Consider the following 23,201-nt stretch of genomic DNA (forward strand, 5'->3'; position numbering starts at 1 on the left):
AGTTAAGTGGGTGGAATCTTGTGTATGCTTGGTTTTTCAGAAATCAATAGTATGTGGTTAACATTTGCCTTTGTTATTAAATACCTTTCTGTCATTTCTCATTCTAAGGAGATGTTAATGAATGTGATGTGAATTAAGTGTTCTTATTCTTTTTTTTTTTTTTTAAGAGAAGGGAGAGAGAGGGGGTGGAAAGAGGGGCCGAGGGAGAGAGAGAATCTTTTTTTTTTTTTTTTTTTAAAGATTTTATTTATTTGAGAGAGAGAGAAAGCACATGAGGGGGGGAAGGGTCAGAGGGAGAAGCAGACTCCCTGCTGAGCAGAGAGCCCGATGCGGGACTCCATCCAGGGACTCCAGGATCATGACCTGAGCCGAAGGCAGTCGCTTAACCAACTGAGCCACCCAGGCGCCCCGGAGAGAGAGAATCTTAAGCAGGCTCCACGTTGGGTGTGGAGTCCAGCGTGGGGCTTTGTCTCAAAACCCTGAGATCATGACCTGAGCCGAAATCAAGAGTCAGATGCTTAACGGGCTGAGTCACTGGTGGCCCATGAATTAAGAGTTCTTAAATAGGGGTGCCTGGGTGGCTCAGGCGGTTAAGCGACTGCCTTTGGCTCAGGTCATGATCCCAGGGTCCTGGGATCGAGCCCCGCATCAGGCTCCCTGCTCCACGGGAGGCCCGCTTCTCCCTCTCCCACTCCCCCTGCTTGTGTTCCCTCTCTTGCTGTTTCTCTCTGTCAAATAAATAAAATCTTTAAAAAAACAAAACAAAACGTATTTACCCATGAGATAGGATATATTTAAACAAAAAAAAAGTTCTTAAGTAGATTTGGGAGTTTACAATACATGCTAGCGTATTGGTAAAGAAATCTAGCTTTTTTTTTTTTAATCTGTGACTGTCAAACTGCTATTAATGTAGAACCTATTTTCCACCACTTTCCCCCGTCCCCACCCAGGTTTTGTGGAAATGCTACGGTAAAATATTTTGAAATGGCTTTGTAAAATTTATTTAATGAGCTGCTTTTTGGCTGAAACAAAGTTACCCATTTTTCTCTACTGTTAAGAGCTATTAAAATCAATACTCAAACTGCAAAATGTTAATGGTTTTCGATACACATTGCCTTCCTGAAAGTTTGTGTCAATTATAATCCCACCTACTACATTAGAGAACTTATTTCTCTGGCTTACTATTAATACATTATTATCACAAATTTTGTATTTCTATGATTACATATAATTTTTAAACTTTTTAATCTTTGGTGAATTTTTGGGTTGTGTCCTTTGTCTCCCCTGTCCCTTTTTCCCCAATGAGTATTCACCTGTTTCATACTGATTTGTAAGAGCTCTTTTTATATTAAGGTTATAAACATAGTTCCTTTAAGATATATTGAAATATATGTGTATTCTTAATATTTTGGAAATTGATCAGTCCAAATATCAGAATGCTTTTATTTGAATTTCCTGGTAGGATTAGCTTTCTTTGAATTCAAGATATGATCACATGTGCATTTTTTTACATGGGGTTTAATCTAGTGAAGTGTTTACTTATTTCTTCATTAAAAAACTTGGTGGCAGCATAAGGAATATAGTCAGTGGTACTATAATAATGTGATACAGTGACAGAGTAATGTCTAGAATTGTTGAATTATTATGTAGTACACCTGAAACTAGTATAACATTGTAAGTCAACTGTAATTCAATAAAAAAATAAAAATAAAAAGCTCATTGTCAAAATGTCATCAAGCTCAAATATGAATTTTACTCAGTGAATTAAAAGACAGTGTTTTATAATGTGTGTTTCTAAGTTTGATATGGCTTTGCCACCAAAAATTCCTGACTCATTCCCAAATTCATGCCTGAAATTTCACTGCCATTTTTTAGCTGAGGCTCTGCATCCCATTGCTGTTATTGGCTCCTGAAAAGCTTGTTAACCCAGCAGAAAAGTCTGGGTAATATGAAGTTATATGAAGAGTAAGCTTAAGGTTAATGTTATTTCATTTATGACCTTTTTTTTAAATTCATAGTCTGCCTGACGTGTGGGTGAATGAAAGTGAACGACATCAATTAAAAACTAAAGTAGTTCATTTATCAAAGCTACCCAAAGATACTGCCTTGCTTTTGGATCCAAACATATACAGGTAATTTAATTCTTGATTTGATGTTTTACTTTTTGAATTGTAATCTTAAATCTCCCTAAATTTTGTATATAAGGTTAGGACTTATTTTTAAGTACTGAATTTCAGTACTAAGCATAGTTTGCTTTCTGGAGCTTTGTATATGGAAATTCCATCACAAGTGTTTATAAATTTGTAGGATCCAGAAAGATAATATTTTGGTAAAGTTTATATGCCACTTCCCGATTTATCTTATGTAGCTTAGATTGTAATATATATAGTATTTTGAAAATAAGTGCCTTTTTTTTTAAGTATGTAATTCTTTCTATAATACCAGACTTCTGTGGGTCTGGGAATATATCCCAATTGCCCTAAAATACCATAAATAGTTGAATCTTTAAACTTATACTCCACCCAAACTTTTTAGTAGAGCAGTTTAAATATTGTTGTGTTTGTTTTTAAGAGGTAGCTCAGTGTTCACATTGCTAATAACTTTCTGATCTGACCTTTGTTTTAGTGTGCTGTGCTTATGAAGGTATAGGGGGGGAAGGAGAAGAGACCAACATTTCTGACTATGTGCTGAGTCACTTTGCTAGGTGCTTTACATATACTTCATCCTCACAGCAGCCTGTGAAGTAGGTGTTACTATCTCTGTTTTACAGATTGGAAAACTGAGGCAAGAGTTTAAGTAGCTTGCCCAAGGTTACACAGATAGTATGTGACTGAACTCTCCTTGCTGCCTCCATCCGAATGACATATACTAGGGTAATTCAGAAAGTGGTGAAAATGCTTAAAAAGCACTCTTCATGAGCAAGCTTCCTGTGTTTTTAAAGTCAATTTTCATTTGATACATATTTTGCATAGGGATAGGTTGAATAAGATAGCATATAGTAATTGATAATCCCAGATATGAATTTTAGCTATCATAAAGAGACTGTGACCTATGCCAAATTCTGAAGCAGTTAAACACTTTGAAGGTTCTGTTCATTCTATGACTCAATTTTTTGGAATGTTATTCAGTATAATAGGATTTCTTATAATTGGAGATATCTTCTGAGAATGAAATTTTAACATAATGGGCCTTGCCATGTGGAAACATTGAGACTCTTGAGTTTTCCCTACTCCCCTCCCAAATTTATTTTAAACATCTTCTGATGAAGGTGCTAATAATAAGTACCATAAAAACTTGTTGTTTTGTGGGATGAACGATGTTAACAAGAGGTTAACTAACATAGTAAACAGTGAAATTACCTTAAAGGAGAAGATTGAAGAAAATCCACTACCAAAAATACAGGAAAGTCATGATTTACCTTTCTCTTTATAAGAAAAATAATTGAATATTCTTTATTTACTGGTACTTAATTTAGGGTTTATTTCTGATTACTCTTTGAAGGTAGTAATTAAAATTAGCATTCTAAAAGAGTGATATTTTGGGAAAGCCACCCTGCTATTAGAACTGGTTGTAAACATCCCTTAGGCAGGGGTTGACAAAGGGGCATGAATCTTAATTATAAGATTCAGACTAACTTCTGTGTTTCTGCCCTGCATTCTACTTCCCCCTCTCTAAGGGTCTTCCTTTTTCACAGACCAGCTTATTTTTGTAATTCTTGTGTATATAGGAAGCAAATTAGATATTTTAGTGAATATTCTTAGTGACTTAAAAAAAAAAAAAAATTCAGGTGCAGAACTACTGTCCAAAAGGGCGTAGGAATTCCATTGCATGTTCTCAAAAGTGTACATCTACAGTTCTTATGGATTTCATTTTTGGGTAATGAACATGTTCTTAAGACATATTAAATGCATCTGTGGAGTTAATGTTCTTTAACTGTATTTCACCCTCCTCCTCCAATCCCTGCCCGGGTCTTAACATTTAATTTTAAGTTCAAACTTTCATGCTTCTACTGTTCCGGAAATTAGAATTGAGTCTTTCCTCAAGTGGTACAGATTAATAGAACTGGCTACATTTGCTGTGGTGTAACATGTGAGCAAGGGCTGTGTTTTGATTTTGAAAACCTGTGAAATTAGGTAAAAAAGCAGTTGTTCTAACTTGTTTTAGGAGAATTACTTTGTGGCTTATACACATCCCAAAATGAAAGCATGACAAACCTTCCAAAAACATATTAACTTCAAAATGAAACTAAAAAGAACATAATTTATTTAAGATTTAAGCATCAGTTTTAAAGTCCTAGTTAAAGTGCATGTGTTAAGCATGAGAATCTCTTTCAGAATCAGGTTACATAAAAAGGATTTATTAAAAAGCTGTATTATGTAACTGAGTTTGCATCCATTAAAGTGTGAATGCTTTGGAAGTAAATTTTAATGATCAGTGATTATCACATTGCCTATATCTTATTTAATGTTTTTAATGTCTCTTTTGTAATACTTAATGTGTTTCGATTCAGTTGAATAAAAAAATATTCCTTTTCTCTTTTTTTAGAACAATGCCGCAGAAGAGGTTGAAGAGGTAAAAAATAAATAAATACATAAAAAGCAAACAAGCGGGGACACCTGCAGTCTTAGTCACTGACAATGGGTTTAGTAAAAGTTGCACATTAGAGTCAACCCCTTTCCTTTTTTTTTTCTTAAATCCAGTATTTAGAATAATATTTATGCTTAGTGTAAACATTCTGTGAATGAAGTAGGCTCTTCTGTGGAATATATTAATATATTACTGTATATCCACATTTTCATGGAATGGTACTGTGGGAGACTGAGCAAACACTCTTCTGGCAACTTAGTGGAACAGCTTCTTAAAGGCTTTGCATGCTTGCTGCTTTAAGCTGCTTTTTTTTCCCCCCTTTAGCGATTATAGTAGTTTATATTGGAAAGAAAACAATTACAACATGTGCCCTTAAAAATACCAAAAGCACTGTAAGGATATTTGTCTTGACAGTGTCTATTGATTTGAAGTCATATTAGGAAATATTTAGACAATGAAAATTATCAGGAGATAATTTACCTTTCAATTATGATAAATAGATGTGATTGGTTGCCATTTGTGTTCTTTTGCAGAACTCTGATAAGAAAAGTGTTCAATTTGTATTTAAGCAAACAGTGAACGACATTTGCAATCAACTAAAAATTCGTCTATCGAATTAGGGCTGAAAATTTCTGTTAAAGAGTGTTGCAGTATGTCTGGTGGCTCCCTTTTCAGGACTAGGGTTTTCTCATGGAGTACAGTATGTTAATATTTACCTATATAACTAATCTGTTAACGGTTTTTGAAAAACCTCTATTTCAAATTATTTGAATAATCCTCATATTTTCATTTTAACCTATATAAGCCTCTAATTTTTTTTTTTTCTGAGGAAAGCATTTGGTTTATGAGTTGTTTTTTCTTAACGTAAGAAAAATTGTATTTTTTTTTTTTAAGTTTTTTCAAACTGAATCCTTTATGCACCAAAGTTGGTTTTGAAAAGGAAAATAAAATCACTTTCTTGCTTGGTAAGCAAGAAGCCATATGGATTTTTTTTTAACTTACAGAAATGGAAATATGTGTAACTTGTTAGTATTGTATCAAACAAATGTTGCATAGAGATAATAGAACATTGCTTGTAAATAATTCAGCAGATTTGTAATATATTTTTATATTATGAAATGTACTGTAGATGTTTTTCTAGAGGCATGAAAGTTAAATGTATATATTATGGGTAGAAATAATATTGAAGGATATTGTAATTCACTAGTGCTGCCAGAGGAATTGTTAATAAAGCACCTTCTTTAACAATAAATGTCTTTGCAGACTTAAGGGACTATGTACTACTGTTAATATCTATAAGAACAAAACACATTGAACATCCTTCCAGAAAGTCTTTGAGGGAGGACCTATACCCATAATAGAATTATGGCACTCATTTCTGACAGTGACCGTGAAATCAATTATTTCCTTACTGTTGGAAGGACATATTGTAAAGTATATGTGGTTATATGCAGTCAAACTGCAGAAAATACTCCTAATTGAGGAGTTTTCACTTTACTACAGTGATAGAAAAACCAGCAATTTTTACACTAAATTTTTTAAAGAAAAGAATAGACAAAAATATAGAATTAAGCCTTTGGTTCCAAAATGGGAAAGGTTCCATGACACATAAATCATTTCTCATTTACTTTAAAAAATTTTAAAAAGAATAATTATGGGAGACTTTATTCGTTAACAGTGGGGTTAAAGAGCTATATACATGAAATGAGTCATATAAAATTAAATGAAGTGCAAATAAAAGCACTGCTACTAGAAGACATTCTGGAATGGTTGTTTAATAAGGGTATTATCCATTTGATCTGTAGCAAATGTGATTTTATTTTTGAAAAGAAAAGAAAAGCAGTGTGTTTTACTTTTTTTTTGTTTTCTTTTGCTTAAGCACTTCATCAATTGCTTTATTCTGTATCTACAAAGTAATCTGCAATCTCCTTTGTTCTTTTAAAATTTTGATTTGTTATAAAATTGCCAAATAGAAGTGTTTCAGATATATAGTTTGTACCTGTATTTTTTATTTTATTGCCTCATGTTCTTGTAAGTCATTCTTAATTGACCGATGATTGTAGACCTTGCCTGAGTATTTTTTCTAATAAAACAAAGCAAATCACATTTAGCTTCAAAATTGTAACAATTCAATTAAATTTTAAAACGACATCTGAAATACACATCTCATTTTCTTTAAGGGCACAGCAAATAGTTTTTTCATTGTTTGGAAATATTTAGATGTTAGAGTCAAATTTCATGGTTATTGATTAGCTAGCCTCTGAGTACTCAATCAGTCATGGTACTTTGCTGCTTATCTGACTTTGGTCTGATACTATATATTAACACACCAAAAAGAATATGGAATTAAAATGAAATAGTTTTATAACTTGTATATATACATGTATACACACATGCAATTAAGATTGGGAAATAAGTGTGAAAATTTTAACCAAAAATAGTTCATTTAGTGATGTTTACCATTTATATTCTTCCTCCTAACCCCCATATATGACATATTTGAAATATGGCACCTGAAATTATCAGTCTCTTATTCAGAATCCATTGTATAGTTCAGCAGCAGGCAAATTGCAGCCCACAGGCATATCCATTCATGTCCGTGTTGTCTGTGACTGCTTTCTCCCTGTAGTGGCAGAGTTGAGTAGTGAGAATAGAATGTAAGGCCTACAAACCCAAAATACTTAATCTCTGACCTTTTAAGGAAAAATTTGCCAGTTCCCGGTATAGTCGATAAAATTTTTGAAAAATAAACCTAGGCCACACAAATTAATCTACATTTTAATCTTATAGTACTAATTTGGTAATAAGCCAGTACAGTAAATTTCAGTGAAAGTCATTTATACTTTTCAGTAAATATTGCTATATTAGGTACCTGCAACAAATGGTGTTTTTAAAAAAATTTTACATTGAATTTCTTAATAGTTACCAACATTTCACCATTTGTGTTTTTGTATCCTTAGGACTAAATGAGATTTTGTAAATCAGATTATGTTTAAATCATAAGGCACATCTCCTCTATATAAAAGAATTTTGGAAGTGGAAAATATTGTAAAATTTAAAATTGTTTATTTTTCTAATAAACTTTTTCCTATATAAATCTTCCCTAAAGTGGACACACATGACTTCTGGATTTCAGATGAAAGGAAATTAAGATGAAGAGTAATTAACTCTCAATGCATATTTTAAGATTTGTTTTACTCTGATTGAAAGCATTGATAATCATGTCAGTAAATCTTTGACTGTAAAACTTTTTTCCCTTTCACACCTTAATAAAATGTTTTAAATATACAAGTACTCTTAAAAGGATTAGAATTTGCCACAGTTATTTAAAACATCTTTTATCGTTTGGTATTTGAATTCTTGTTTTAATAATATATGATTAACAGAAATATTAGATACTCAGATAAAATTTAAAATGGGAAAATATGATTGAAGTCTGTAAAATAGTTGGTGGGGGCTTTCTATGTGCTTAATTTTTTTTTTTTTAAGTCTTTAATACCTCTGCAGAGTTCTTAAAAGGCAAACACAAATTCTTAGTTTAGGTAGCTTCTCAGTATGAAAAACTGATATTTATCTGTAAAAGAAGACCTAGGGTTGCAGACCTACAAGGAGATGCTAATAAACATATAGTCTTTCTTAGAAAGGCAGTTAAATCCTGTATATCATTTGAATGTTTTGGAGTTTTAAGACTTTATTTTTAAGTAATCTCTACACCCAGCACGGGCCTTGAACTCACAATCCTGAGATCAAGGGTTGCATGCTCCACTGACTGAGCCAGGCACCCCGAATGTTTTGGGTTTTTTGGGAGAGGTAATGGTACATTTTGAAAACGAAAAATACTCTTCTAGAAGATGTAGAGACTATTTCTTAAAAGGCTAAAATTTATTAGAAAATTTTGTACTTTTTAAAAATTTTTTTTTCTTTTTAAGATTTTATTTTATTTGACACAGAGGGAGACAGTGAGAGAGGGAACACAAGCAGGGGGAGTGGGAGAGGGAGAAGCAGGCTTCCCGCTGAGCAGGGAGCCCGATGTGGGGCTCGATCCCAGGACCCCGGGATCATGACCTGAGCCGAAGGCAGACGCCCAACAACTGAGGCACCCCCTTTTTTTTTAATTCTTAAAGAATCTGTGACTTGGTGGAGGATTTTATAATTCCAGCACTAACAGTTTTATATTATTTTTTTAAGATTTATTTATTTTGGGGGGAGGGGCAGGGAGTAGGAGAGAGAGTCTGAAACAGACTGCGCTGAACGCAGAGCCAAACGTGGGGCTCAATCTCGCGACCCTCATCACCACCCCGATCACAACCTGAGCCGAAACTGAGTCGAATGCTTAACCGACTGTGCCATTTAGGCACCCCAACAGCTTTAATATAAATAAGGTCTGCAGCATTCTTTTTTTCTTTTTAGGTTAAAAGTGTTTTGTTATTTCTAATGGTGGTTATGAGCCTCGGGAGCCTTAAAAATGTAATGAAACACTGTATTTTTATTTTTAATTAAAAAAACTTAAAATATTTACATAGTCCAATTTATTTTCTGAATCAGGTTTGGTTGTATATTATTATATACATGGTTCTGTTACTCTGAAAATTAAAAAGGAGTTGTAAGTAGCTGCAGCAGTAATTACCATATTTTTTTCTAGGTCAGTATTCTTTTCACTATACCAAACTTGCTTTTTGCAATGTGTGAGAGGAAATAAATGTACATTGTAATACCACTGTAAAGTGGTTTTCAGTGTTTCTGCCATAGCCGGTCCCTAGCATGATACATGGCACAAAATAGTCTGTAAAATTGTCTGTTGAAAGAGTGTTATAGGTGAGTACTTGTTACAGGAACATATTTTGGAGAATTATGTCCATAAAACGCCAGTAGGGTTGAAACAACCCGGCTTAAACCACACTGTGGTAATGTTTATGTACCTTTATTTATGAACCTATAAAGGGAGCTGTACTTCAGTTTGTCAGAACATTCTCAAAGGATTATTGATGTTATATTTTTACATATTCAGTTGTAATTAACCATTTTGGGTTTATTAAAAAGGGGCTCCATTTAGTTTTTGGTAGAACTTTTTTTATATAGTAAGACCTCAATTTATGATAGGAATAACATTTTTTAAAAAATTTAAATTCAATTAGCCAACGTATAGTATATACTTAGTTTCAGATGTAGTGTTTAGTAGTCAGTTGAGTATAACACCCAGTGCTATGAGTAACATTTTTAAGTAATAACACTACTTTGAAGGAGTTACTCAGTATTTGATTTCTTTATTTAAATATTTTGTCATGGTCCCAGATCATTGTCCCCCAAAGGACCTGTTTTCCTCTTCAGTATTTATATGCTTCTGCTAAAGAAAAATCTCTGTGTTACAAATTTTAGGAATTTATTAAGAAATTGCCAAGGACTTACATGTTCCTATTAAAACCATTTCAGGAATTCATTTATGCCTAATACGTCTTACATAAGATTATTACATTTTGGGCCTTTTTCCTTTTAGAAAAACAGTTTTCTTAGAGACTGTGTAGCAAGGGAATAATAATAGATTGTAAAATGTGGGCATTTACTCTTGACAGCTGGGCCCAGTGTAAGTAGTTTAGTATAAACATCATCAAGCGTTGCAGAAGAGTAGGTCAAAAGATTCCTAGGTTAGGTCTTCCCTGAATTTCATAAATTAAGAGAGCCTAATTGGTTATCTTCTTAATACTTAAATATTTTCTTAATACCTGCATAATAGCTTTAAAAGAGTGTAGTGTCATAATGTCATTCTTTATAGAAATTAAGAAACTTATTTAAGTTTCTGTGTATCTCCTCCGTGTATGTGCTTCCCTAAATCAACCAGAATACCTAGTTTTCTATTTAAATATAATTCAGAATAGTCAGCACTTCATTCAAAATTTGTCTTCAACGTCAGTAGTAGTTAAAAAATATATTTTAGTTTGTTATTTATAATTGCCAAAATGAAATTAATAGTGTAGGAAATAGTGGTAATAGTGAAAATCCTCACTTTCAACTGACCACACTTTTCCTGGTCTCCAGATAAATATTTTGTTGAATCCTTCCCCAACTACTTATGTGCTTGCTTCTTAAATTGTTACACACTCAGTTCTAGAATTTGGCTTTTACTCAAGACCTCTGTATAGATCTTTATTCTTTTTTATGGCCAGGTATGATGTTCCATAAATTATCTAGTCTTTCCCTACTGGTTCACATTGTTTACAGATTTGCTGATTAATACAGCAGCATCCTTGAAAATATAGTTGGAGAGATTTCTGTATTGTAGTCTCCTGGGAGGGATGATTAGCTGATTTAAAGAGTTAAGTGAGTTTCTATTTAAGTTTTGGTATTGCCAAAATGTTTTCCTGAAAAGGTGGTGCCAACATAAACTCCTGTCAACTGGATGTGAATGTGTTTTTCCCCTGCAGTGTACCAATACTTAAATATTATCAACCTTTAAATTTTAGTCAGTCTGAGGTGGAAAAGTGGGTTATGAGAGTTTCCTGGATTTGATTCTCAGTTCAACTGAAAACTGACTTTGTGGCTTTGGAGAAGTTGAACTCCTTGTGTCTGTTTTTTCATTTGTAAAATGGCATGCTGTTATTACTTGATAGGATTTTATACTCCTTGTTTTGATGAGCATGGTTTGAAAGAGTACAGTCTTTTTTTTTTTTTTTAAAGATTTTGTTTATTTATTTGAGAGAGAAAGAATGAGAGACAGCATGAGAGGGAAGAGGGTCAGAGGGAGAAAGGGAGCCCGATGTGGAACTCGATCCCGGGACTCCAGGATCATGACCTGAGCCGAAGGCAGTCGCTCAACCAACTGAGCCACCCAGGTCCCCTGAAACGAGTACAGTCTTAATCTTTATATCTTCTTACCCGCTTTTTTAAAAAAGATTTATTTTTTATTTTTTTTAAAGATTTTATTTATTTGACACAGACACAGCGAGAGAGGGAACACAAGCAGGGGGAGTGGGAGAGGGAGAAGGAGGCTTCCTGCTGAGTAGGGAGCCAGATGTGGGGCTCGATCCCAGGACCCTGGGATCATGACCTCAACCGAAGGCAGACGCTTAACGACTGAGCCACCCAGGTGCCCCAAAAAGATTTATTTTAGAGCATGGGAGCGAATGGGGGGAGGGGCAGAAAGGGGGATACAAGCAGACTCCCTCCTGAGTGTGGAGCCCAACTTGGGGCTCTGTCCTATGACCCTGAGATCATGACCTGAGCCAAAATCAAGAGTCTTAAATGACTGAGCCACCCAGATGCCCCTATATCTTCATATCCCGTTAAACCCACTCTAGATACATCTTTTCTTGTCATTGGAAGAAATCTCATGTAAGTTCCTTCATCTTTCTGATTATTCTTGGGGAATAAGAAGCTCTCCAATCATGTGTAATCACAAAAATAAGCTCATTTTCATCTTATTAACTTCAATAAGTATTTTATCTTTGAATCAGTTTTAATTGTACAATTAGGTGAGTTTTGACAGATGCACATAACCATGAAATCAACAATTAAGACACAACATTTTTATTGCCACCCATAAGTTTCCTCTTGTCTGTAGCGTGTCCTCTGCAGCCCAGCCCAGCCAACCACTGAGCTATAGTCTCTTAATGTAGATTGGTGTGCATTTTCTGAAATTTAAATAAATAGAATCATACAGAATGTACTCTATGGTGTTTGACTTTCACTCAGCATAATGATTTTGAAATGGAACAATAAATACTCTAAATATTTACATTTTCTGCTTATCTAGTGATCACATTTTTTCTGTGTTTTCTATTTGTATTTTAAGTAGGTAGTGGGGGCACAAAATTATCTGAACTCTTCGGACTTGAGATTATTATTCCAGATCATTACTTCAGATTTATTAAATAGAAAAGATCTCTGGGATGTGATTAGGCACTGTTAAAGATATTTTTAAGGCAGTTTTTAAAAATCAGTTGCCTGTTTAATCATAACTTATTACCAGATTTTAAGGTAGTTGTGTGGCCTAAGATGGAAGTCTTTATTTATACCGGAGATGTTAGAGCAAGTACTTCCAGCAAAGAAATTTGTTGCTGTTGTACTAGGGATGTCTTGAAGTTAACTGTTAGCCTTCAAATTTAATAAAATATTAATGGAACGGAGAATCTTAAGAGTCTCTGAAAGTGTAAGGCGCTGCTCTGGATACTAGGGGTTCAGCAATGAACAAAATAAATGTTCTTGATCTCATGGAACTTAAAAGTGTGTGGATGGGAGATGACAGGCAATATGTAAATGAGTAATACGTACAGAGGGAGTGAGGTGGTATAAGTTCTATGAAGGAAAACAAAATGGAGGGAGGGATAGAGAATTTGTGATGCAATTTAAGTAGGATAGTTCATTAAGGCCTTATTGATGGGTGATACTTGAGCAAAGCCTTGGAGGAGCTGAGTGGGAAGTCATGGATGAGCATTCCTGGCAGAGAGAAGAGCAAGTATAAAAACCCTTGAGGCAAGATCATTTATTTAAATATACATTCGTTTCGTTTATTTTCCTTTAAATTTTTTATTGTTATGTTAATCACCATACATTACATCATTAGTTTTGGATGTAGTGTTCCATGATTCATTGTTTGTGCATAACACCCAGTGCTCCACGCAGAACGTGCCCTCTTTAATACCCATCACCAGGCTAACCCATCCCCCCACCCCCTTCCCCTCTAGAACCCTCAGTTTGTTTTTCAGAGTCCATCCTCTCTCATGGTTCGTCTCCCCCTCCAATTTACCCCCTTCATTCTCCCCCTCCTGCTATCTTTTGTTTTTTTCTTAACATATATTGCATTATTTGTTTCAGAGGTTCAGATCTGTGATTCAACAGTCTTCCACAATTCACAGCGCTCACCATAGCACATACCCTCCCCAATGTCTATCACCCAGCCACCCCATCCCTCCCATCCCACCCCCACTCCAGCAACCCTCAGTTTGTTTCCTGAGATTAAGAATTCCTCATATCAGTGAGGTCATATGATACATGTCTTTCTCTGATTGACTTATTTCACACAGCATAACACCCTCCAGTTCCATCCACATCGTTGCAAATGGCAAGATCTCCTTCCTTTTGATGGCTGCATAATATTCTATTGTGTGTGTATATATATATATATATATATATATATATATATATATATATATATACCACATCTTTATCCATTCATCTGTCGATGGACATCTTGGCTCTTTCCACAGTTTGGCTATTGTGGACATTGCTGCTATAAACATCAGGGTGCACGTACCCCTTCGGATCCCTACATTTGTATCTTTGTGGTAAATACCCAGTAGTGCAATTGCTGGATCGTATGGTAGCTCTATTTTCAACTTTTTGAGGAACCTCCATACTGTTTTCCAGAGTGGTTGCACCAGCTTGCATTCACACCAACAGTTATACATTCGTTTCTTACGTTGTCATAGCATGACTCCAGGTATTGGTGATGCTGCATTTAACAACATTAAAAAACATTAAAAAGTAATTTTATCTTTGAGGAGATGGGAAGTCATTGGAACTATTTGAACAGAGAAAAGTTATGTTCTGCATTGTTTTTAAGGGGTCATTCTAATGACTGAAGAATTGACTTTAAGGGAGCAATGACAGAGGCTGGATGAGCATTTAAAAGGCTGTAAGTATAATCTGGAACCAGAATGTGTGGTGGTAACAAGTTGGAACTTGGAAATCCATTTGGAGGTAGATTTGCTGAGGCTTCAGATGTGGTATGAGAGTTAAGAATGACTCCAGGTTACTTTGGTGTGAAATATTGGAAGGCTAGAACTGCCATCCTCAGTAGTGATGGGAAAGACTGCAAGATGGACAGGGTTTGGGGAGAGCTGAATTAAGCTTTGAATGGTTTATATTGGGCTGCTTATCAGACAGCCAAGGCAGAGGTATCATGAGTTAGAGGAATTTATTTTTTTCTTTAAAAAAAAAAAGATTTTGGGGCGCCTGGGTGGCTCAGTTGGTTGATCGACTGCCTTCGGCTCAGGTCATAGTCCTGGAGTCCTGGGATCGAGTCCCACATCGGGTTCCCTGCTCGGCGGGGAGTCTGCCTCTCCCTCTGACCCTCTTCCCTCTCGTGCTCTCTATCTCAAATAAATAAATAAAATCTTAAAAAAAAAAAATAAAATAAAAGATTTTACTTAATTATTTGAGAGCGCATGCAGTGGGAGGAGCAGAGGGAGAGGGACAAGTGGACTCCACGCCGAGGGCTGAGCCCGACACGGGGCTTGATCTCAGGACCCTGAGATCATGATCTGAGTTGAAACCAACTGAGCCACCCAGGCGCCCCAACTTAGAGGAATTTATAGTGGAAATGATTTAAGGTAGAAGACCGGTGAATGCAATTTACATACTTTCTTTGAAAATCTAGGTGAAGTTGTTAGACATTCATAAAGATGAGTTTATCATTTCACCTCCAATGAAGAGTTTATAAATTCCTTGAGTCGGCTTGAGCAAGAGCAGGACCCTGGGCACTTTCCGAACAAGCATCGAGCCGCAGTAATTCCACCTAAGGCCTGGTAGAAACAGATACTACTTGATACGCATACCAGCCGCCAAATGGTGAAGAATCATCAATGGTTCAAGTTGATTGTGATAAAAATTGGGGTATAGTAAGACAACTGCTTATCCTTACATCCTGTGTACCAAAACCCAATTAAATCACTTTTTTTTTAACGTGGGAATGTTTTATTTTGTTTTGTTTTTTGAAGAGTTTATTTATTTGAGAGAGCAGGAGCGAAAGCATGAATAGGGGAGGAGGGGCAGAGGCAAGGGAGAAGCAGACTCCCTTCTGAGCAGGGAGCCCGATGCAGGACTCGATCCCAGGACCCTGGGATCATGACCTGAGCCGAAGGCAGACGCTTAACTGACTGAGCCACCCAGGTGCTTCCATTTTATTTTATTTTAAGATTGATTGATTGATTGATTTTTTCAAGATTTTATTTATCTATTTGAGAGAGAGAGCCCAAGAGGGGGTAGGGTCAGAGGGAGAAGCAGACTCCCTGCCGAGCAGGGACCCCTGATGCAGGACTCGATCCTGGGACTCCAGGATCATGACCTGAGCCGAAGGCAGTTGCTTAACCAACTGAGCCACCCAGGCGCCCAGATTTATTTATTTTAGAGAGAGGGAGGAAAGCAGTCTCCCTGCTGAGTGTGGAGCTGGACTCGGGGCTTGATCTCAACACCCTGAAATCATGACCTGAGCTGAAATCAAAAGAGTTGGATGCTCAGCGACAGAGCCACACAGACACTCTGGGATCATTTTATTTTTTATTTTGGATTTCAGTCAAATTTTTTTTTTAAGATTTTTAAATTTTATTTATTTGACAGAGAGAGACACAGCGAGAGAGGGAACACACGCAGGGGGAGAGGGGGAGGGAGAAGCAGGCTTCCTGTGGAGCAGGGAGCCCGATATGGGGCTCGATCCCAGGACCCCAGGATCACGACCTGAGCCGAAGGCAGATGCCCAGGAACTGAGCCACCCAAGCGCCCCCAGCCAGAAATTTTTTAAAGTTGAAATTTAGTTGACGTATAATGTTACATTAGTTTCAGGTATACAACATAGTGACTCAACAATTCTGTACATTACAAAATACTGTATTCTCTACGCTGTGCTTTTCATCCCTGTGACTTTGACTTATTTCACTTAGTGTAATACTCCCTAAGTCCATCCATCTTGCAAAGGATGGTCTCTTTTTTATGGCTGAGTAATATTCCATCATTTTTACATATATATGTACACATACACACCACAACTTCATTTATTTACTGATGGACACTTAGGTGGCTTCCATATCTTGGCTATTGTAAGTAATTCTGCAATAAACATAGGGATGCATATATATTTTAGAATTAGTGGTTTTATTTTCCTTGGGTTAAATACCTAGCAGTAGAATTACTGGGTCATATGGTAGTTCTATTTTTAACTTTTTGAGGAACCTCCATACTGTTTTCCACAGTGGCTGCACAAATTTGCATTCCTACCAACAGTGCACAAGGGTTCCCTTTTCTCTACATCCTCACCAACACTTGTTATTTCTTGTCTTTTTGATACTAGCCATTGTGACTGATGTGAGGTGATACATCATTGTGGTTTTGATTTGCATTTCCCTGATGATTAGTGATAAATGAGCATCTTGTGTCTGCTGGTCATCTGTGTGTCTTTGGAAAAATTTCTATTCAGGTCATCTGCCATTTTTTAATTGGATTATTATTTTTTTAGTTGTAGGAGTTCTTTATATATTGTGGATATTAACCCCTTATTGGATATCATTTGCAATTATGTGAATCATATTAAATCTTTTCCTTAGTAATGTGGGTTAAGTAGGCATTAACACTACCACTTCAAATAGTAGGAATAGTGAACAGTTATCAAATACTAAGTGCCAGACTCTGTTCTGAGTACCTCAGATACATTAACTCATTTAATCCCTACAATAACTCTGTGAAGTTGGTATCACTCCTTTTATGGTGGAGGAAACAGGTGCAGAGAGGTTAAATGATATTTCCAAGATCACATAAATAGTAAATATTTGGAGAAGTTTCTTGGAGAATTTGTGAATTCTCCCAGAATAATCCCAGAGGAAGTGACTTTCAACCTGGATGTAGAAGGGCCAGGTGGAATTTGCCAGAGGAAACGGCATGTTCAAAGAAGACAAAACGTTTAGTACAATTGTGTAAATATGTAGTACTCAACACCTACAGAAACTACTTTGAACTAAAATGAATATTTTCTGTTCGTACTTCACAGACTTGAGAGTAGGGGAAGATGGCAGTAACATAATTTCTGTATGGTGTGAAGTGCTGTGTTGGAGTTATGCCTGGGCTATTGTGGAGCACAGCGAGCATTTGGCCAGTCCTGAAGCAGTAGACAGGCAGCATTCAGTTACCTTTTAAAGATAATGACCGGCTTAGTGCTGGAGAATGGAGGGGGAGATGGACTGGTTTAACCTAGGAGGATCTCCATGTGCCACAGCAAGGAACAGCCTGGGGTCGGGGGTCAGGGCCAGTGGTAGTGGTGGGTGGGTGGGAAGTCCACAGAGATAGGGTCCCCTGCTGAGGACCTTCCCTCCATGTGTCACGGTTTAGGCTCTATGTGAAAGATTGATGGGAGCAATTTAAGGTTGCAGGAAGGGAACTGTTGGTCAGATTTGTTTTGGCCACCATGCCTAGGAGTAGATAAGAAGCTGGGTTTGGTGAAGCAGCGATGCGAAGACTCATCCAAAGGCTGCTACTGTGCCTTGTTGTCCAGAGAGTGGAAAATAAAAGGAGCAAATCAGGGGCACCTGGGTGGCTCAGTCGGTTAAGCGTCTGCCTTCGGCTCAGGTCATGATCTTAGGGTCCTGGAATTGAGTCCTACATCGGGCTCCTTGCTCAGGGAGCCTGGTTCTGCCTCTGCCTGCCACTCCCCCTGCTTGTGCTCTCTCTCTCTCTGACAAAAAAATAAAATCTTTAAAAAATAAAAACTAAAAAAAAATAAAAGGAGTAAATCAATTTTCAAAGATGTTTAAGTTTTACTGAAAAGTAATTTCCCAAGGTTTGAAAATAATGGAATTCATTACTGGGAAATTTAATATCATATTGATTTTAATCAAATATACTATCAAATTCAGATTTGCTTTGGTATGAGGTGAGGGACTAGAATAAGTGTCCTTTTTGGAGCGCTTGGGTGACTCAGTTGGTTAAGCATCTGCCTTTGGCTCAGGTCATGATCCCGGGGTCCTGGGATCGAGTTCCACGTGGGGCTCCCTGCTCAGCGGGGAGCCTGCTTCTCCCTCTGCCTCTGCCCCTCCCCCCCACTCGAGCTCCCTCTCTTGCTCTCACTCACACTCTCTCTCAAATAAATAAAATCTTAAAAAAAAAAACAAGTGTCCTTTTTGCTCTGATGATCTGTACCATTACATGTTTTCTTTTAAAATGGGATATAAAAAAGTAATGGAGTGATACAGAATATAGGACATGGCTCATTTTATCTTTGTGAGAGATAAAACATCAAAAATGCCCTTAAAGTCCTTAAAAGTGGTCTTGCCTTGTGGCGCCTGGGTGGCTCAGTTGGTTGAGCGACCGACTCTTGATTTTGGCTGGGGTCGTGAGATTGAGCCTGTGTCAGTCTCTGCGCTCAGTGGAGAATCTGCTTGAGATTCTCTCCCTCTCCCTCTCCCCCCTCCCTCCCCCGGCCCTGTGCATGCACTCTCTCTCTCAAATAAATAAATGTTTAAAAAAGTAGTCTTGCCTTTATGGTATGTCATATTCAAACTGGCAGACAAGTCCTACCTGGATGTATTTCCAAATAGGGAAAATATATAACCTCATTACTGTGGGACTGAGCGAAAAATTGTTTTTTGTGTTCAGCATCATGGCTTATTTTGTGACATTGTGCAAATCCCTTAGGAACTTAGCAACATAGGGATTACTTCCTAAAATAGAGAACAATATTTAGTATGGAAAAAGTAGTTACTATGTATAGTTACAAAGAAATTTGAACATGAGACAGAAATTCAAAGCAAATTTAGTTAATATCAGTTCAAATTTTGTCTTCTTTGCTAGGAAAAAAAGGGAAAATGAAAATACAGAAGTGAATCATAGTGAGCAACAGAGATGTGTGTAGTAGGCATTTCCTGTTAGGTGCCATATTATGAAGATTGGAGGTTGAGGTACTTTTAAAATGCTCTCCTAGGATCATTTCATCCATCCCTTCGAGAAAATGGAAAACTAATCGTTTGTTCTTTACCTTTTTATTTCCCCTCTTGTTTTATTTATTTATTTTTTACTTTTTTTTTTTGAGAATGTGTGTGTGCGCATGTGTATGCGTGCAAGCAGGGGGCTGGGCAGAGGGAGAGGGCGAGAGAATCTTAAGCAGTCTCCATGCCCAGTTCAAGCCTGACTCAGGGCTTGATCTCATCACCCAGAGATCATGACCTGAGCTGAAATCAAGAGTCAGACACCTAACTGACTGAGCCACCCAGGTGCCCCATCCCCTCATGTTTTAAAGGTTTTGTACTATTATGATGAAGCAAGATATTATTGTTTAAAAAACTAGGGTGGCTCAATCAGTTAAGTGGCTGCCTTCGGCTCAGCTCGTGATCCCAGGGTCCTGGGATCAAGCCTCGCATCAGACTCCCTGCTAGCAGGCTCCCTCCTCTGCCTGTTCTGCCTGCCGCTCCCCCTGCTTTGCTCCCTCTCTCTGACAAATAAATAAATAAAATCTTTAAAAAAAGTAAAAATAAATATAAGATACAGGGGATTTTTTTTTTTTAAGATTTTATTTGAAAGAGAGAGAGCACAAGCAGGGGGAGTGGCAGAGGGAGAGGGAGAAGCAGGCTCCCCGCTGATCAGGGAGCCCGATGCGGGGCTCGATCCCAGGACCCTGGGATCATGACCTGAGCCAAAGGCAGATGCTTAACCGACTGAGCCACCCAGGCGCCCTGAGATACAGGAAAGTAAGGTACAGCTGGGGTGATGTCTACAAAATGCATGCTCTGGAATTGTATACATTTACTAAAGATTGTCTATAAACTTGTTAGCTAATTTATGAAGCTAGTGTAAAGAGAAAGTTACCTGATTCATAGTGTTTATACTCTGTCATTAAGTATTAGAATTGGCTGGACAGAGAGCTGGGTGAATTTCCATATCCTTCATATTTAATCTTGACAATTAACATATGAAATACGGGTTTCACTATTTTTGTTTTATAGATGAATTACTTAGGTAACTTTCCCAATACTTTACAGCCAGCAGGTTGCTGAGCCTAATTCTAAACCCAGAGACCTTAGTACTATGCTTTTTTTAGGGGGGTAGGGGGAATAAGGACGTGGGCGGAGGAAGAGGGAGAGAGAGAATCCTAAGCAGGTTCCACACCCAGGGCTGAGCTCATCTCTTGACCCTGAGGTCATGAGCTGAGCTGAAACCGGGAGTCAGATGCTTAACTGACGGAGCCACCTGGTGCCCCCCTACTATGCCTTTTTCATAAGTGGTAAGTTATTTGAATGTATTTGTCAAGGCTGTGTTGAAAGCCTTAAATAAGCATCTCAGGAAGAAATCAATTAGTGTCAAGGAAATCTTAACCAAGTTTTCCTCATCTTTTTGTCTGCTTCTAAACTATTTCCACTTATTAATGCAACTCTGATTGCCTAGGGATTGAAATTACTTAAAATTTTTTTTGATATTTTATTTTTTTGACAGAGAGAGAAAGACACAGCGAGAGAGGGAACACAAGCAGGGGGAGTGGGAGAGGAAGAAGCAGGCTTCCTGCGGAGCAGGGAGCCCGATGCGGGGCTCGATCCCAGGACCCTGGGATCATGACCTGAGCTGAAGGCAGAGGATTAACGACTGAGCCACCCAGGTGCCCCTTAAAAATTTTTTTTGAAATTACTTTTAATTTATAACATATAACAAGGTAAATAGGGTAAAAAAAAAAGCAACAGTGGAAGTATTTTATCTTCACTTATTTCTTGTCTAATGTTCTTCCTTTATGCAGATCTGAGTTTCTGACCTATATCATTTCCTTCTCTCTGAAGAACTTCTTTTCTTTTTTTAATATTTAATTTATTTTTAAGTAGGCTCTACACCCAACATGGGGCTTGAACTCAGGACCTCAAGATCAAGAGTCACATGCTCTATTGACTTAGCCAGTCAGGTGCCCCTGAAGAACTTCTTTTAATATTTCTTGCAAGGCAGGTTACTGGCTACAAATTCTCTCAATTTTCGTTTGCCCGAGAAAGCATTTCTCCTTTACATTTTTTTAATTGAAGTGTCATTGACATACAATATTACATTAGTATCAGGTATACAACACAGTGCTTCTATATACACACACACACACACACACACACACACACACACACACACACACATTATGAAGTGATCAGGATAAATCTAGCCACCATATGTCACCACACAAAATTGTTAGCATATTCTCCATGCTGGACATTGCACCCCTGTCACTTACTTATTTTATAACTAGAAGCTTGTACTTTTTAATTCCCTCCATTTTGCCCCTCTTCGCACCCCACCTCCCCTCTGGCAACCAGATTGTTCTCTATATCTATGAGTCTGTTTCTGTTTTGTTCATTTATTTTGTTTTTTAGATTCCACATATAAAGTGAAATCATATGGTATATGTCTCTCTCCTTCACTTTTGAAGGATAATTTCACAGGATACAGAATTTTAGCTTTTTTTTTTCTCTCAACACTTTATTATTATTTTTTTTCTCTCAACACTTTAAATATTTCATTCCACTTTCCTTAATTGTGTGGTTTTTGAGATGTCTGATGTTATTCTTATCCTTGCTCCTCTATGGAGAAGGTGGTATTTTTTGCCTCAGGCTTCTTTCCAGAATTTTTCTTTATCTTTGATTTTCAGTAGTTTGAATATGACATGCCTAGTTGTAAATATTTTTGGCATTTTTATCCTGCTTGTTCTTTGAGCTTCCTGTGACTGTGGTTTGCTGTCTGACATTAATTTTAGGAAATTCTCTGTCTCCATTGCTTCAAATATTTCTTCTGCTCATTTCTCTCTCCTTGTCTTCCCATTGCATGTAGCTGTCCCACAGTCCTTGGATATTCTGTTCCCTTTTTCTTTTCTTTTTTCCTTTGCTTTTCTAGTTTTGGAAGTTTCTACTGATAGATCCCCAAGCTCACAGATGCTTTCCTCAACTGTGTTTAGTCTGCTAATGAGCCCATCAAAGTCATTCTGCATTTCTCTTACGGTGTTTTTGATTTCTAGCATTTCTTTTTGATTCTCTTAATTTCTGTCTCCGCTTACATTACCCATCTGTTCTTGAATGTTGCCTGCTTATTTTCATTAGCATATTAATACTTCTTCTCTTACCATATTCATTTTTTAAATTTCTCAATCAGATAATTCCAACAGGCTTGCTGTATCTGAGTCTGGTTCTGATGCTTGCTCAGTCTCTTTAAAATGTGCTTTTTGCCTTTTAGCCTCCATGTAGTTGCTGAAAGCTGGACGTGATGTGCCTGGTACAAAGAACTGTGGTATTTGGTGTTAGCAACATAGTGGTGAGGTAGGCGGAGGGGAAGGGTGTTATAGTCCAGCTGTTGGGAGAGCGTGTACTCCCAGGCTGTGACGTTCACAAGTGCTTCCTCTTTCTCCCTCCTCAGCTGGGGCAGGATGGCTAGCGGAGGCTGGAGTTGGGTATTGACCTTATCCCACCTGGAAGACTTCTCCCAGGTCAGTGAGGCTCTCATAAAACTATATAAGTTTAGGCTCTTGAGGACAGGTCCTGTTAAAAATTGAAGAATGTGTTGGGTGTATTTCAAAATGTCACTCTCCCCCTCCTTCTGCCAAAAGCAGGAGAGGACTTTTTTCTGTCTTCACTCCACAAAGCTCTTAGAATTCCTGGAGATAAAAGTTAGAAAACTGTAGGAGGGCCTTCCCTAAGACTGCGTGCCCTTGCAGTTTTTACCTCTCAGACTTACCCACACTCCGCCTTAGCAATTTGCCAGTTATGGTTTAGGTGTTTCTACTCCAGTGCTGGTTCCCATGGAGGTTTCTGCTCCAGGTAAGTTGTGATTCTCTTTATCCACCTGTTTGTCTCTCCAGTTTTGGGAGCAGTGTCTTGCCCTGTGATCCCAATACTCTGATGGATCTAAGA

The 23,201-nt window shown here is 37.3% G+C and overlaps 1 protein-coding gene across 1 annotated transcript in view; it reads left to right on the forward strand.

Annotated features, from left to right (window-relative positions):
- AEBP2 (AE binding protein 2) overlaps nucleotides 1-7,632 on the forward strand; it is a 68,660-nt gene extending 61,028 nt beyond the window's left edge. Inside the window, exons 7-9 of the mRNA XM_088025932.1 lie at nucleotides 2,019-2,132; nucleotides 4,546-4,572; nucleotides 5,121-7,632. Coding sequence (XP_087882058.1) covers nucleotides 2,019-2,132; nucleotides 4,546-4,572; nucleotides 5,121-5,166 — 187 coding nt within the window. The 3' untranslated portion in view covers nucleotides 5,167-7,632. The remainder of the gene's footprint in view (nucleotides 1-2,018; nucleotides 2,133-4,545; nucleotides 4,573-5,120) is intronic.
- Nucleotides 7,633-23,201: the final 15,569 nt, after the last annotated feature.

Source organism: Eumetopias jubatus, unplaced genomic scaffold (genome assembly GCF_037043125.1).
Source record: "Eumetopias jubatus isolate StellerSeaLion01/CBP00866 unplaced genomic scaffold, mEumJub1_p1.0 scaffold_8, whole genome shotgun sequence".
NCBI classification, from domain to species: domain Eukaryota; kingdom Metazoa; phylum Chordata; class Mammalia; order Carnivora; family Otariidae; genus Eumetopias; species Eumetopias jubatus.